The sequence below is a fragment of the Nerophis lumbriciformis genome, linkage group LG08 (assembly GCF_033978685.3).
Source record: "Nerophis lumbriciformis linkage group LG08, RoL_Nlum_v2.1, whole genome shotgun sequence".
In the NCBI taxonomy this organism is placed as follows: domain Eukaryota; kingdom Metazoa; phylum Chordata; class Actinopteri; order Syngnathiformes; family Syngnathidae; genus Nerophis; species Nerophis lumbriciformis.
Window position 1 is genome coordinate 31,300,396 of NC_084555.2, and position 13,826 is coordinate 31,314,221.

At 36.8% G+C, this 13,826-nt stretch overlaps 1 protein-coding gene across 3 annotated transcripts in view; it reads right to left on the reverse strand.

Moving 5' to 3' along the window:
• Window positions 1–13,826, reverse strand: part of arid1b (AT-rich interactive domain 1B) — a 584,854-nt gene that overhangs the window by 111,458 nt on the left and 459,570 nt on the right. For all 3 annotated transcript variants that reach the window (XM_061968668.2, XM_061968667.2, XM_061968666.2), the window contains one exon: window positions 4,543–4,671. In XM_061968668.2, the coding sequence (XP_061824652.2) occupies window positions 4,543–4,671 (129 nt within the window). The remainder of the gene's footprint in view (window positions 1–4,542; window positions 4,672–13,826) is intronic.

Genomic DNA, 13,826 nt, shown 5'->3' on the forward strand with positions numbered 1-13,826 from the left:
ATCGGCATCCCTACTATTTAATACTCTCACTTCCATGAAAACTGTGTACCCTGTAATTATGTGCAATGATCACCTGCTTATATCATGATGGAACCACAGCGTGTGTTAGGGCAGTGGTCCCCAACCACCGGTCCGGGGACCGGTACCGGTCCGTGACGCATTTGCTACCGGGCCGCAGAGAAACATTACATAATTTATAAAGGACTGCATTTTCTCTGACTTAACTTTGGCCTGTCCCACTAAACACACCAATAATCTTGTTTAAAGATGTACAATAAAACTCCTCATAGGAATTTGTAATATTTGCTATAACTGTGTAACATGATACATTGCACATACATGAACATATTAAATACAAATGTGACAGATTGTAGCCGAAGGCTGATTTCCATCTGCATCTCATTGCAAAGAAACAAGCTCCCACTAATTCAGCATTATAGTGACTTGTATTTTTCATGCAGTTATTTTTGCTGTATTTATCTGGCAATAATCTGAAAATAATGCCTATATTAAACCGGTCCATGGTGCAAAAAAGGTTGGGGACCACTGTGTTAGGGTATTTAGAGTGCAGTATTTCCTCATAGTGAGGCCATGGGCTTTAGCATATTAACATTATTTGTGTTTATTATTAGAGGTAAGGCGGTTATTACAGAGGATGTCTTCATTTATACAATTATTTTGTGTATATATTTTATTATTCATATATTTAACATACTTGCCCACACCCTCTGGAAACCACAGACTTTTTGACCGATTGGACCTGCTTTACTTTAAAGAGAGTAAATAATTTTTGATCGGGGCTCACTTTGGCAGAGACTTGCCTGTGGACGCACCTGCTTATGTACACAATCAACAGACTTTTGCACAAGTGAGACTAATGCTGTAACATTTACCTCTGACCTATTTTGAAGAAAACTTGTTAAATCTTTCAAATGGCGGTTAGGGGCCATTTGAGGCCCGCAGCTACATTTTTTACCGGCCCCTCGGCACAAAACCCCCACAGAAAAACATAAAAAAGTGGAATAAAACGGCATACAGGTGAACTGTAACGAGAAAACTTTGCAGTGTTGACTTTACACGTCAAAACTGTCATTTATAAAATAATAATAATTTAAATTGGGTTTTAAGTTTTATTTTGGTGTAAAAAAGTGCCTTGTCTCTGCAACATTTTTATCTGGGCTAGATTATGGTGACCCTTTTTTTTATATGAATGCTACTCGTTGCTGTCTTCAGATGGTGGACTGTGTTTACCGTGCTTCCTTGAGGTTCGTCACAAACTGTAGAGCCATGACACACCACTGTGACTTGTACGTTCGGCTGGGATGGCCCTCTCTGTCCACTAGGAGACAGTGTCACTGGTACACTTTTATTTACAAGGCTCTTCTGGGACTATTGCCCTCTTATTTGTGTACATTGATTACACAGAGAAGAGGAGATTCTTATGCACTGAGATCCAATGATCAGCTATTGCTCTCTGTCCCTTTTGCTCGCATTGAACTAAGGAAAAAAGCGTTTGTCTATGCAGCTCCTTGTGCTTGGAACATGTTACAAAGAGACTGGAAGCTGACTGAATTGTTATCCTTAAATGCTTTTTTTATTTTTTCATTTAGCCTTTATTTAACCAAGTAAAAAAAATCCCATTGAGATCAAAGATCTCTTTTCCAAGGGAGACCTGACCAAGAGGGCAGCAGCAAGGTTACATTAAAAACAGTAAACAACACATCACATTTACAACATTAAAACTTGCTCACATGACACATGTGCATACGGACAAGGTAGACTGCAGTCCTTTCACAGAAGCTTTAAACTCATTCAATGTAACAAGGGTTTGAAGTTTAATATTCGATTGTAGGTTATGCTGCTGAAAACCTAAATGCCTAAATGCTTTCTTGCCCAGTTCAGTTCTTACTTTGGGGACGACAAATTGTAGAACATTCATTGAACGAAGATTGTGACTTCCTTGTTTCTTTGTTAAAAGACAAGACAGATAAGATGGAGTGATACCCAGAATGGTTTTGTAGATGAAAACATACCAATGATTGAGGCGTCGAGCACATAAAGATGTCCAGTTAACCATCGAGTATAATACGCAATGGTGAGTAAGGGAAGCGCAGTTGGTGATGAATCTCAGTGCCCCGTGGTACACACTATCCAGCTTGTGGAGACAACCAGCAGTAGCATTCATGTACAACACATCTCCATAGTTAGTCCATAGTCTTTTAAATCTAAACTGAGAACATTTGAAGCTGCCTTAGTTATTTATAACTGTTTTACTTGATGTCTATTCTATCATTTTAATGTGTAATGTAATTGCAAATTATGTGTAATTTTTCTGCTTCTTGGCCAGGACTCCCTTGAAAAATAGATTTTTAGTCTCAATGGGATTTTTTTCTGGATAGATAAAGGTTAAATGAAATAATAAAAAAAATGAATCAAAATCAATGTTGTTATGAAATATTGACATATTGAAGGTTCCAATTAGTTCAAATCAAATATTTTACTTTTAAATCATTTTGGGGGACAATATTACATGTTTGTGTGTGTGGCATAAAAACTAAGTAATTTTTTTTTTTTTTAAACTGTCAATCCTCAAAAAAAAAAAATAGTTCAAAATCAATTTTGTTATGAATTACTGACATAGTTAAGGCTCCAATTACTACACATAAAAAATGTTGCATATTTTTTTTTGCCATAAAAAACATGGTTTTCTTTGAGAAAAAAAGGGCATAAAACATTACAAACAAAAATGCGACAAAAAACTGTATACCGACAGATAGACCTGAAGTTGATCTAAAGATTTAAGCAATGGAAAAAAATAAACATATATATATATATATATATATATATATATATATATATATATATATATATATATATATATATATATATATATATATATATATATATATATATATATATATATATATATATATATATATGATTTATCTTTAAATGCTTTTAAATCTAAACTGAGAACATTTGAAGCTGCTTTAGTTATTTATAACTGTTTTACTTGATGTCTATTCTATCGTTTTAATGTGTAATGTAATTGCAAATTATGTGCAATTTTTCTGCTTCTTGGCCAGGACTACCTTGAAAAAGAGATTTTTTATCTCTATGGGATTTTTTTCTGGTTAGATAAAGGTTAAATGAAATAATAATAAAAAAAATGAATCAAAATCAATGTTGTTATGAAATATTGACCTATTGAAGGTTCCAATTAGTTCAAATCAAATATTTTACTTTGAAATATTTTTTGGGGACAATATTGCATGTTTGTGTGTGTGGCATACAAACTAAGTACTTTTTTTTTTTTTTAAACTGTCAATCCTCAAAAAATAATAATAGTTCAAAATCAATTTTGTTATGAATCACTGACATATTTAAGGCTCCAATTACTACACATCAAAAATGTTGCATATTTTTTGTTTTGCCATAAAAAACATGGTTTTCTTTGATAAAAAGGGCATAAAACATTACAAAAAAAAAAATGCAACAAAAAACTGTATATCGACAGATAGACCTGAAGTTGATCTAAAGATTTAAGCAATGGAAAAAAATAAACATATATATATATATATATATATATGTATGTATATATATATATATATATATATATATATATATATATATATATATATATATATATATATATATATATATATATATATATATATATATATATATATGTATGACTTATTCTTAACATTTTTATGATTGAGACACTTTTGGGTCCCTGGGACAAAACTTGAGGGGAGCACTTAAGGTTAAAAAAAATCCAAATGTTGTTAAGGTTTTAAAAATGAAAAATATCAAAATGGCCCCCCCATGTTTACATTTTTTAGTGTGCGGCCCTCAATGGATAAAGTTTGGGCACCCCTAGATTAAACCAACAAAAATGAGTAACTGGGACACTATGTAAAGCTGATTTATGCTGTTAAAACTGTTCTGTCACAGGGTAAACTGGGCTGACTGACTGACAGATGATAACAAAGGCTATCATTATTCAGAAGACAATACTTGATGACATCATCTCCGTCGGTTTGGAGCTAGCTCATCTTCTCATGAGGAGGGCCAAGAGGCCACCCTAAGAAAGTGCCAGTTAAGTATTCGTCATACAAGACGAGCAAAGACTGTGTGTGTGTGTGTGTGTGTGCACGTGAGGAGCGTTAAATAGGGTGGATGTGTCTTTTAAGAGGAATCCTTTAATGTTCCTCATTAGCACACTCTCTTTGAAAGCAATGACACTGATGCCAAGGCCCACAGTGACTGTGAACGAAGAGCCAACTGTCAAAAAAGATATTCATATATAAAAAGTCATCGTGCCGTCAGAGGCTAACATCCACCGTGACCTCAACCTGACCCACATTTGGGTGATTGATACTTCAAATAAAAACCTGAAATGAGTCCTAACTATTAGAATGATAGAATTCTAAAGGAAAATGTGTAGTTTCCAAGAGTAAAAAAAGACTTGAAGGCCTCGGTCTTAACTAATGGACGACAACACACACATTCATGATTTTTGTGTGGAGCGGTTCTAACCTGGGTGTCCATACTGGGATCCTTGTGGTGCATAAGGGCCTTGGGGGCCACCTTGGGAATAGGGACCCATCGTGGGATACAATGGGAATTGCGAGCCAGCCTGGTTCCTTGGCATGTTTGACATGAACCCTGAAACACACATAAATCAAATGCATGAGTGGAATTACAATAAACCCTGTAAGATCCGTTTAAAACATCTGGTCTGCCTCATTAGCATTAGCTTAGGGCTAGAGATCGACAACTTTGTTTTTCCACTTTGGGATAAAAAGAAAGTGAGTGTGAAGGACATTATAGAGAAGAAGAAGAGAATGATATTCAAATAATTCAAGAAAGAAATCATCAAAGCTAACTTGGCGAAGAAATGTGTGTGTACCGCTGCTATTCTGCACCATCCTTACACCAGTCAAAAATGTTAAAATACTATCTTAATAGTGGACATTTGTCGATGGAAATGCTGATGATGGTGTGTTTGATGGAGAAGCAATTGAAGAAAATAAAATTCTACTGTCTAAGGCAAATGTTCTACATTATTATTTCAATATTTCTACTACTTTAGTTTGTACTAACTTCTATTGTATTGTTTTTATACAATATTTTTTATCTAAAAGTGTGTTTTTCTAAAATGAATGTTACATGTTAAAATTGATTTCAGTTCATTTCAATGGTAGACGTTGATATTAGATACAAGTGTTTAGAGTTAAGATCTCCATAACAGAACCAATTAAAGTCGTACATAGAGGTACTACTGTAATTTTATCACACCATATGTAAGTACAGTTGACTCTCCAAAGTGCAACCACATATTTATGGAAAAATACGCGTCATATGTCAAAACAAACCATCATCATGCATGAGTTTAATTGAGATTTTAAGCAAATATTGAGAGACTAATCACCAATGAAGGCAGGGTTTGTCAATTAAAAGAGGTCACATTCAGGAACATTTCTGACGTTTCAAGGTATGCATATGTATACAATCCATATTTACAATATCTATTTTATAGATTTTCACACGACAAATGAAACAAAGTGAAACATTTCTTCAATGTATTTTTCAAAAGTGTCCATTATTATTGCACTTTGGGCCTGATCTACAAAGATCCAAATACCAAGCACTAAACAGCGTGTGCAAAGTTGCAAACTATGAAACTGTTTGTACTATTAGTGGGCGTGTTGGCAATGATCTACTAAGACTGTGTGTACAATACACAACAAGTGCAAAAGTAGTGCAAAACACCCTATTTAAATGAGGATTTTTCGTTGAGACACACATTTCCCTCCAAATTTTGAATCATGCAACAGACAACAATGATATGTACCACTTTTTTTGGTATTTTAGAAGCAGTACCAACGTATGATCTACAATGAAACCCATTTTTTAGCGTGCTAAAAGTGCATGCGCTCTGGGAGATGCCAGAACTAACTGAATGATCCAACGGCAAGAAAATGCATATTAGCAGAATTTTTTTTTTCATATGGCTGATACACCCAAGCCAACAGGGGTACCCAAACTACAACCAACGGGATATATATATATATATATATATATATATATATATATATATATATATATATATATATATATAGTTTGTTATTGTAGATATCCATATCTGCTGTACAGATTTACCTTACAAAAGAGAAGTGTGGAATACTTCAATCAATCAATCAATCAATGTTTATTTATATAGCCCTAAATCACAAGTGTCTCAAAGGGCTGCACAAGCCACAACGACATCCTCGGTACAAAGCCCACATAAAGGCAAGGAAAAACTCACCCCAGTGGGACGTCGATGTGAATGACTATGAGAAACCTTGGAGAGGACCGCATATACTTCTCTTGATGCCTTATTTGTATTTACTTTATTAAAGTTTTGGATATATTTAGTGTTTGGCACAGCTGGACCAGAGCAGGAGGGGATAGAAAGACATCTGCGGTGCCTTCCAAGGTTTCTCGTTATTCCCATTGGGTTGATTTTTTTTCTTGCCCTGATGTGGGATCTGAGCCAAGGATGTTCCTGTGGTTTATGCAGCCCTTTGACACATTTGTGATTAAGGCTTATATAAGTAAACTTTGATTGCTTGATTGATTGATTGATTGATATATATGGGCCAATTCTACCGAATTGGTTCGAAGTGAGGTTGGAAATATTTTTTACATTTTGAAAGATGTATTCTCAAAAAGTTGTCCCTATATTTATTGTACAATAACTGAAGTACACATTTCTATAAAGAGAACCGTCAACTTGTATTTTCAGAATATTTGGGAATGTCTGCCCTGTCCCTAAATGTGTCACTACCAAATCATAGCCTTCAAATATGAATATAACACCATTATGTTACTCTGTTAATATCATACTTACTTACCTTGTGTAAAGATTATTATTTTTTAAATAATATTGAGGTTTTTCATAATAAAATCAATAAAAATGAATTTTTTTTTTTACAGATTTTCTTACATCAATATATTAAATTCTTCAAAATCGACATGCAATCTTTCTTTTTAAAATGCATAACACTGATCGGATTGATTTCAGAGTTAATATTTTATGAAATTGAACATACATTTAATCAATCAGTATCATAATATTTTAATTGATAACTCAGTATACCTTTTTAATTGTTAACTCAATATCAATTTTGTTAGCAAGGTTGTATCATATTCCCTCAACTTTATTGCCTAATATTATTAACCTACAACATGCTTGATGTTGGAAATACTGCAAACACATGTTTTGTGGTCAATAAAATTATTTATTTTTGGAGAAAACTGTTAATATGAGATGAAAAAAGTACCTACGTGGGTTCAGTATTCAGTGGTTAGCGCTCATGCTTCACAGAGAAAAGGTCCTAGGTTCCATTACTGAGCTCAGGGTCTTTCTGTGTGGAGTTTGGATGTTCTCCCCTTGACTGTGAGGGTTCTCGCCGGGTACTACGGCTTCCTCCCACCTCAAAAACATAAAACTGGGGATAGGTCCCTACCATCCCTAAATACATGCACCTGGGGATAGGTTGATTAGCAACATTAAATTGTCCCTAGTGTGTGAATGTGAGTGTGAATGCTGTCTGTCTATCTGTGTTGGCCCTGTGATGAGGTGGCGACTTGTCCAAAGTGTACCCTGCCCTGTGCTCGAGTTCAGCTGGGATAAGCTCCAGCCACCGCGCGACCCCAAGTGGGACAAGCGGTACAAAGTGGATGTATTCAGAATACAGAGAAGAAAACACTTCATATTAAATCTGGAGAAATCACTGCACGTAAGCAGCTAAGCCCGTGACCTTCGATCCCTCAGGCTGTACTGCATCAACAAGCAACATCAGTGTGTAAAGGATATCACCACATGGGCTCAGGAACACTTCAGAAACCCACTGTCAGTAACTACAGTTGGTCGCTACATCTGTAAGTGCAAGTTAAAACTCTCCTATGCAAGGCGAAAACCGTTTATCAACAACACCCAGAAACGCTGTCGGCTTCGCTGGGCCTGAGCTCATCTAAGATGGACTGATACAAAGTGGAAAAGTGTTCTGTGGTCTGACGAGTCCACATTTCAAATTGTTTTTGGAAACTGTGGACGTCGTGTCCTCCGGACCAAAGAGGAAAAGAACCATCCGGATTGTTATAGGCGCAAAGTTGAAAAGCCAGCATCTGTGATGGTATGGGGGTGTATTAGTGCCCAAGACATGGGTAACTTACACATCTGTGAAGGCGCCATTAATGCTGAAAGGTACATACAGGTTTTGGAGCAACATATGTTGCCATGCAAGCAACGTTACCATGGACGCCCCTGCTTATTTCAGCAAGACAATGCCAAGCCACGTGTTACATCAACGTGGCTTCATAGTAAAAGAGTGCGGGTACTAGACTGGCCTGCCTGTAGTCCAGACCTGTCTCCCATTGAAAATGTGTGGCACATTATGAAGCCTAAAATACCACAACGGAGACCCCCGGACTGTTGAACAACTTAAGCTGTACATCAAGCAAGAATGGGAAAGAATTCCACCTGAGAAGCTTAAAAAATGTGTCTCCTCAGTTCCCAAACGTTTACTGAGTGTTGTTAAAAGGAAAGGCCATGTAACACAGTGGTGAACATGCCCTTTCCCAACTACTTTGGCACGTGTTGCAGCCATGAAATTCTAAGTTAATTATTATTTGCAAAAAAAAAATAAAGTTTATGAGTTTGAACATCAAATATCTTGTCTTTGTAGTGCATTCAATTGAATATGGGTTGAAAAGGTTTTGCAAATCATTGTATTCTGTTTATATTTACATCCAACACAATTTCCCAACTCACATGGAAACGGGGTTTGTACAATCAGAACTTGTATTCCCAACTAAACAGCCTTTTTTCAATATTTTCTGGTTTTAAGGTAATACTTTTATCACACGGAACTTGCATCTGTGGACTTGTGTCGTTCTACCTTGTGTCGTTCTGCAAAAACACTATAAATAAATGATTCATGATTCATTACATTGGCTTACTGGTGTCACATGGAGGATAACATGCACACGATTATTTTTCTTGTTTACTATTTTAATGATAAATTTACCACAAACCATCCAAAGGTTGCACTTGTTAATTTATGAGCGCTATTACAATAATAGGGATTTATATGGCCTCATTCCTGGACGGATCTCTCATGAGAGGAAAAGGGGGGGGGGGGTTAATCATTTTGCAATGCAGTCTGCTGAAAATGATGGAAAGCACCACTCAACATAGCAACTGACGCTGTGGTCAAAGTTAGAATTGACACAAAACACATTTTAAAATATTCAACACTCCACTGCCATCTGGCGGCTGAAGTAAATAGTGCAACACCCCCAATTCGTCACGTTTCAACTGTCAGGTAAACCGCAAGGAATGGGGCCATATGAATAACATTCCTACTGTACACTTGCAATTTCACATCCACTGAACAGTTCAAACATTGTTGTATGAAAAAGAGAAATGCTTCATGTGTACAAAATAAACTGCTGATAAAATGTGCCTTTAGCCTCTCAGGCTGAAATTCGTCTCCACCATTGAAATTGACATTTGGAGTGATCCTCGTCTGGGCCTGGTGCTCTCAAGCTGCCGTGTTCTTTTTTTAAAACCCACAGAAAGATCTCCCGATGCAGCACAAATGGGAAAAGGTTGCTGGATGGCCCTTGAACGAAAAAAAAGTGTGTGTGTGTGTGTGTGTGTGTGTGTGTGTGTGTGTGTGTGTGTGTGTGTGTGTTGGATGATTCAGTATTTCACATGAGGCGTAAATGGATTTGCGTTGAGTTTAAACTTTGAAAACCATCCACTTTGTTGGAGGAGTGTACAGAGACTTCTTTGTGAGTTAGGCATTCATAGGAAGTGCAACTAAGTATATTTTTGTAATGCAGTATTAGAGGTGTATTATATATAATACATACAAGTTCATAATTAGTGGGTTCAATTAATAATGTCTGCATTGCATCATGTTTCTAATATTTCCGAGTTGTTTTGTGCTCTCATTGGACATATAGTCGCCCCTCGCTCTATTTTTTTATTCTAAAGCATATTCTACATATTTTTGGGTTAAATTACTCATTTTCAAGCATAAACATGGCTGAATAAACTAAAGCAAAGATCTTAAACAGGGAGGTCCGCCACCCTCAGGGGGGCCGCAGAGCTAGTGGTGGGGAGCCGTCACAATTTTAAAATATATTTTTATATATTTTCCCCATGCAATTTTTCCACAAATGTAAATGTCTTTAAATACACATCAGTATTGAGTCAACACACTGTCATGTAGTTGAATGTAAATAAATAATAATATTTAACATAAATTAATATATTATTATATTCATTAATAGTGCTCTAACTGCCAGCTAGCGATTAGCGTTCAAGTTGGCAGCTAACAATGAATGCCCTTAGTCACCTAGCGGCTGGCGCGCTAGTTGTCAGTTAGCGATTGGTGCGTTAGTTTGCAGCTAGCTATTAAGACACTAGTTGTCAGCTAGCGATTAGCAAATTTTTTTTCAGCTAGCGATTAATGTGCCAGTTGTCAGCCTGCGATTGGTGCGATAGTTGTCAGCTAGTGATTAGAGTACTAGTTGCCAGCTAGTAGCTATTAGCGGCACAATACTGTTATTATTTGAGTATTGTTAGTATTGCACAATAGCAAGGTACTTTTACTTCCATACCTGACGTGACAACCTCTGAGGAAGGCAACAGTTGAACCGAAACCGACAGGTACAGAAGTAAACACACAGGTCTGGCTATAAGAATAACAAATTGCATATTTTTTTTGAAGACCTAATGAACCTCTTTGGATTAATGTAGAATACAATCAGAATGTCAAACAAGCTATCTAAGTAGGGGATCCCTGCTCCTTCTGGCCATCAGTTTGGGTGTCTTTGGCCTGGACAACATTGAAGACTCCTGAACTAAAGTATCAATACTACGTCGTATTGGCACTAGATGAGACCGTATGGCTCCTAAGGTTAGTACAGTATGTGGCTTATTTTCTATTGAAGTTAAAGTACCAATGATTGTCACACACACACACTAGGTGTGGTGAAATTAACCTCTGCATTTGACCCATCCCCTTGTTCACCCCCTGGGAGGTGAGGGGAGCAGTGAGCAGCAGCGGTGGCCGCGCCCGGGAATCATTTTTGGTGATTTAACCCCCAATTCCAACCCTCATTGCTGGGTGCCAAGCAGGGAGGTAACGGGTTCCATTTTTATAGTCTTTGGTATGACTCGGCCGGGGTTTGAACTCACGGCCTACCGATCTCAGTTGTTATTAGTGTTGTCAAATTATGATTTTTTTTTATAAATCAGATTAATCACAGTTTTGAATTTGGATTATTCATGATAAATCTCAGGTTACTACTCGCTTCCATAATCTAAACTAATTTATATATATATAAAAAAAAAAAAAACAAGAAACAAAAAAACAGACAAAAATGTCATCCAGGAACATTTTTACAGTAAAAAAGCATGTACGGTCAAAATAAATTGCGTAATTATTCTGAATATGTACATGATAAATGCGATATTTTTTGGTGATTACTCACATGAGTTAACTCGTTATTTTGGACAGCTGTAATTATTATTATGTCTGCTATAGTGTTTTAATGGAGTGTAAATGTGAGTGTTATTTAATGTCTAGAGTGCTCTCATAATGTTCAAAACAGGGTTTAGAAGGTCGTAAACAAGATTTCTATGTTATTTCTATTAAAATATTAGACTTACGATCGTAATTCCTACTTTGCAGAAATGCATTTACCACGTTCAGGCCCGGAACAAATTACGACAGTTTACCGTACATGTGTTGTCATAAGAAGTAAGTAGTACATTGTAAATTAAAGGCCTACTGAAACCCACTACTACCGACCACGCAGTCTGATAGTTTATATATATATATGATGAAATCTTAACATTGCAACACATGCCAATACGGCCGGGTTAGCTTACTAAAGTGCAATTTTTAATTTCGCGCGAAATATCCTGCTGAAAACGTCTCGGTATGATGACGTCAGCGCGTGACGTCACGGATTGTAGAGGACATTTTGGGACAGCATGGTGGCCAGCTATTAAGTCGTCTGTTTTCATCGCAAAATTCCACAGTTTTCTGGAAATCTGTATTGGTGAATCTTTTGCAATTTGTTCAATGAACAATGGAGACAGCAAAGAAGAAAGCTGTAGGTGGGAAGCGGTGTATTGCGGCCGACTGCAGCAACACAAACACAGCCGGTGTGTCATTGTTTACATTCCCGGAAGATGACAGTCAAGCTTTACCATTGGCCTGTGGAGAACTGGGACAACAGAGACTCTTACCAGGAGGACTTTGAGTTGGATGCGCAGACACGGTACCGTGAGTATGCATGCAGCTGCGGCTTCCAAACATTTGATCGCTTGCCCGTACGTGCGTGCCGTTATGTGCATGTCACGTACGTAACTTTGGGGACTTTGGGGAAATATATGTGCTGTATGAACTTTGGGGAGGTGAACGGTACTTTGGGCTGTGGGATTGAGTGTGTTGTGCAGGTGTTTGAGTTGTATTGGCGGGTTATATGGACGGGAGGGGAGAGGTGTTTGTTATGCGGGATTAATTTGTGGCATATTAAATATAAGCCTGGTTGTGTTGTGGCTAATAGAGTATATATATGTCTTGTGTTTATTTACTGTTTTAGTCATTCCCAGCTGAATATCAGGTCCCACCCGCCTCTCACAGCATCTTCCCTATCTGAATCGCTCCCACTGCCCTCTAGTCCTTCACTCTCACTTTCCTCATCCACGAATCTTTCATCCTTGCTCAAATTAATGGGGAAATCGTCGCTTTCTCGGTCCGAATCGCTCTCGCTGCTGGTGGCCATGATTGTAAACAATGTGCGGATGTGAGGAGCTCCACAACCTGTGACGTCACGCTACTCGTCTGCTACTTCCGGTACAGGCAAGGCTTTTTTATCAGCGACCAAAAGTTGCGAACTTTATCGTTGATGTTCTCTACTAAATCCTTTCAGCAAAAATATGGCAATATCGCGAAATGATCAAGTATGACACATAGAATGGACCTGCTGTCCCCGTTTAAATAAGAAAACCGCATTTCAGTAGGCCTTTAAGTAGTGAATAACAATTAGGTACGAGATTAATCGATTGAATCGATTTGATAAAAAAAGCTGCAATTTCTTTTGTGTTACTTCAATTAATCGTATAATTAGTGTATTTAATAAACATTCATAAAATCTGGAACACATTTAGTGCCTGTGACTTAAAATATGCAGACATACTGCGCTGTAGTTTCTGCACAGCCGCTACAATAGAGCGCACACGAGAGTATACATAAATATAAACTCATATTTTATCATTTAAAAAAAAATTAGTTAAGATATGTTAAAAGTGCAATTTAAATGTTGATGTGAGTAGAATAGAATAGACTAAAACGCTTTATTGTCATCAAATATGAGCGCAGGTGAAAATACAATATATACAAAAGAACAAGGTCAAAATTTACATATAAATATAATTATAAAAAGGTGAGTATTGTTTATTTAAACAACAGTATTTTCCCTACAATATCCCGAGAGGACAAGCGGTAGAAAAATGGATGGATGGATACATTGATGCTATAAAGGTGTGTTTTATCCGATTACTCAATTAGTCAAACAAACTAATCGATTGCTGCAGCCTTACTAGATTGCATTGAAACTGTACAAGTACAGCTGATGGTGGACATGCCGAAAATAAAAATGCAACATTTTCAAAAATTGTGTTCCTTGCAAGGGTGCACATTATTATTGTTTGTCTGGCTGCATGAGGGCAGATAACAGAGAAGGAG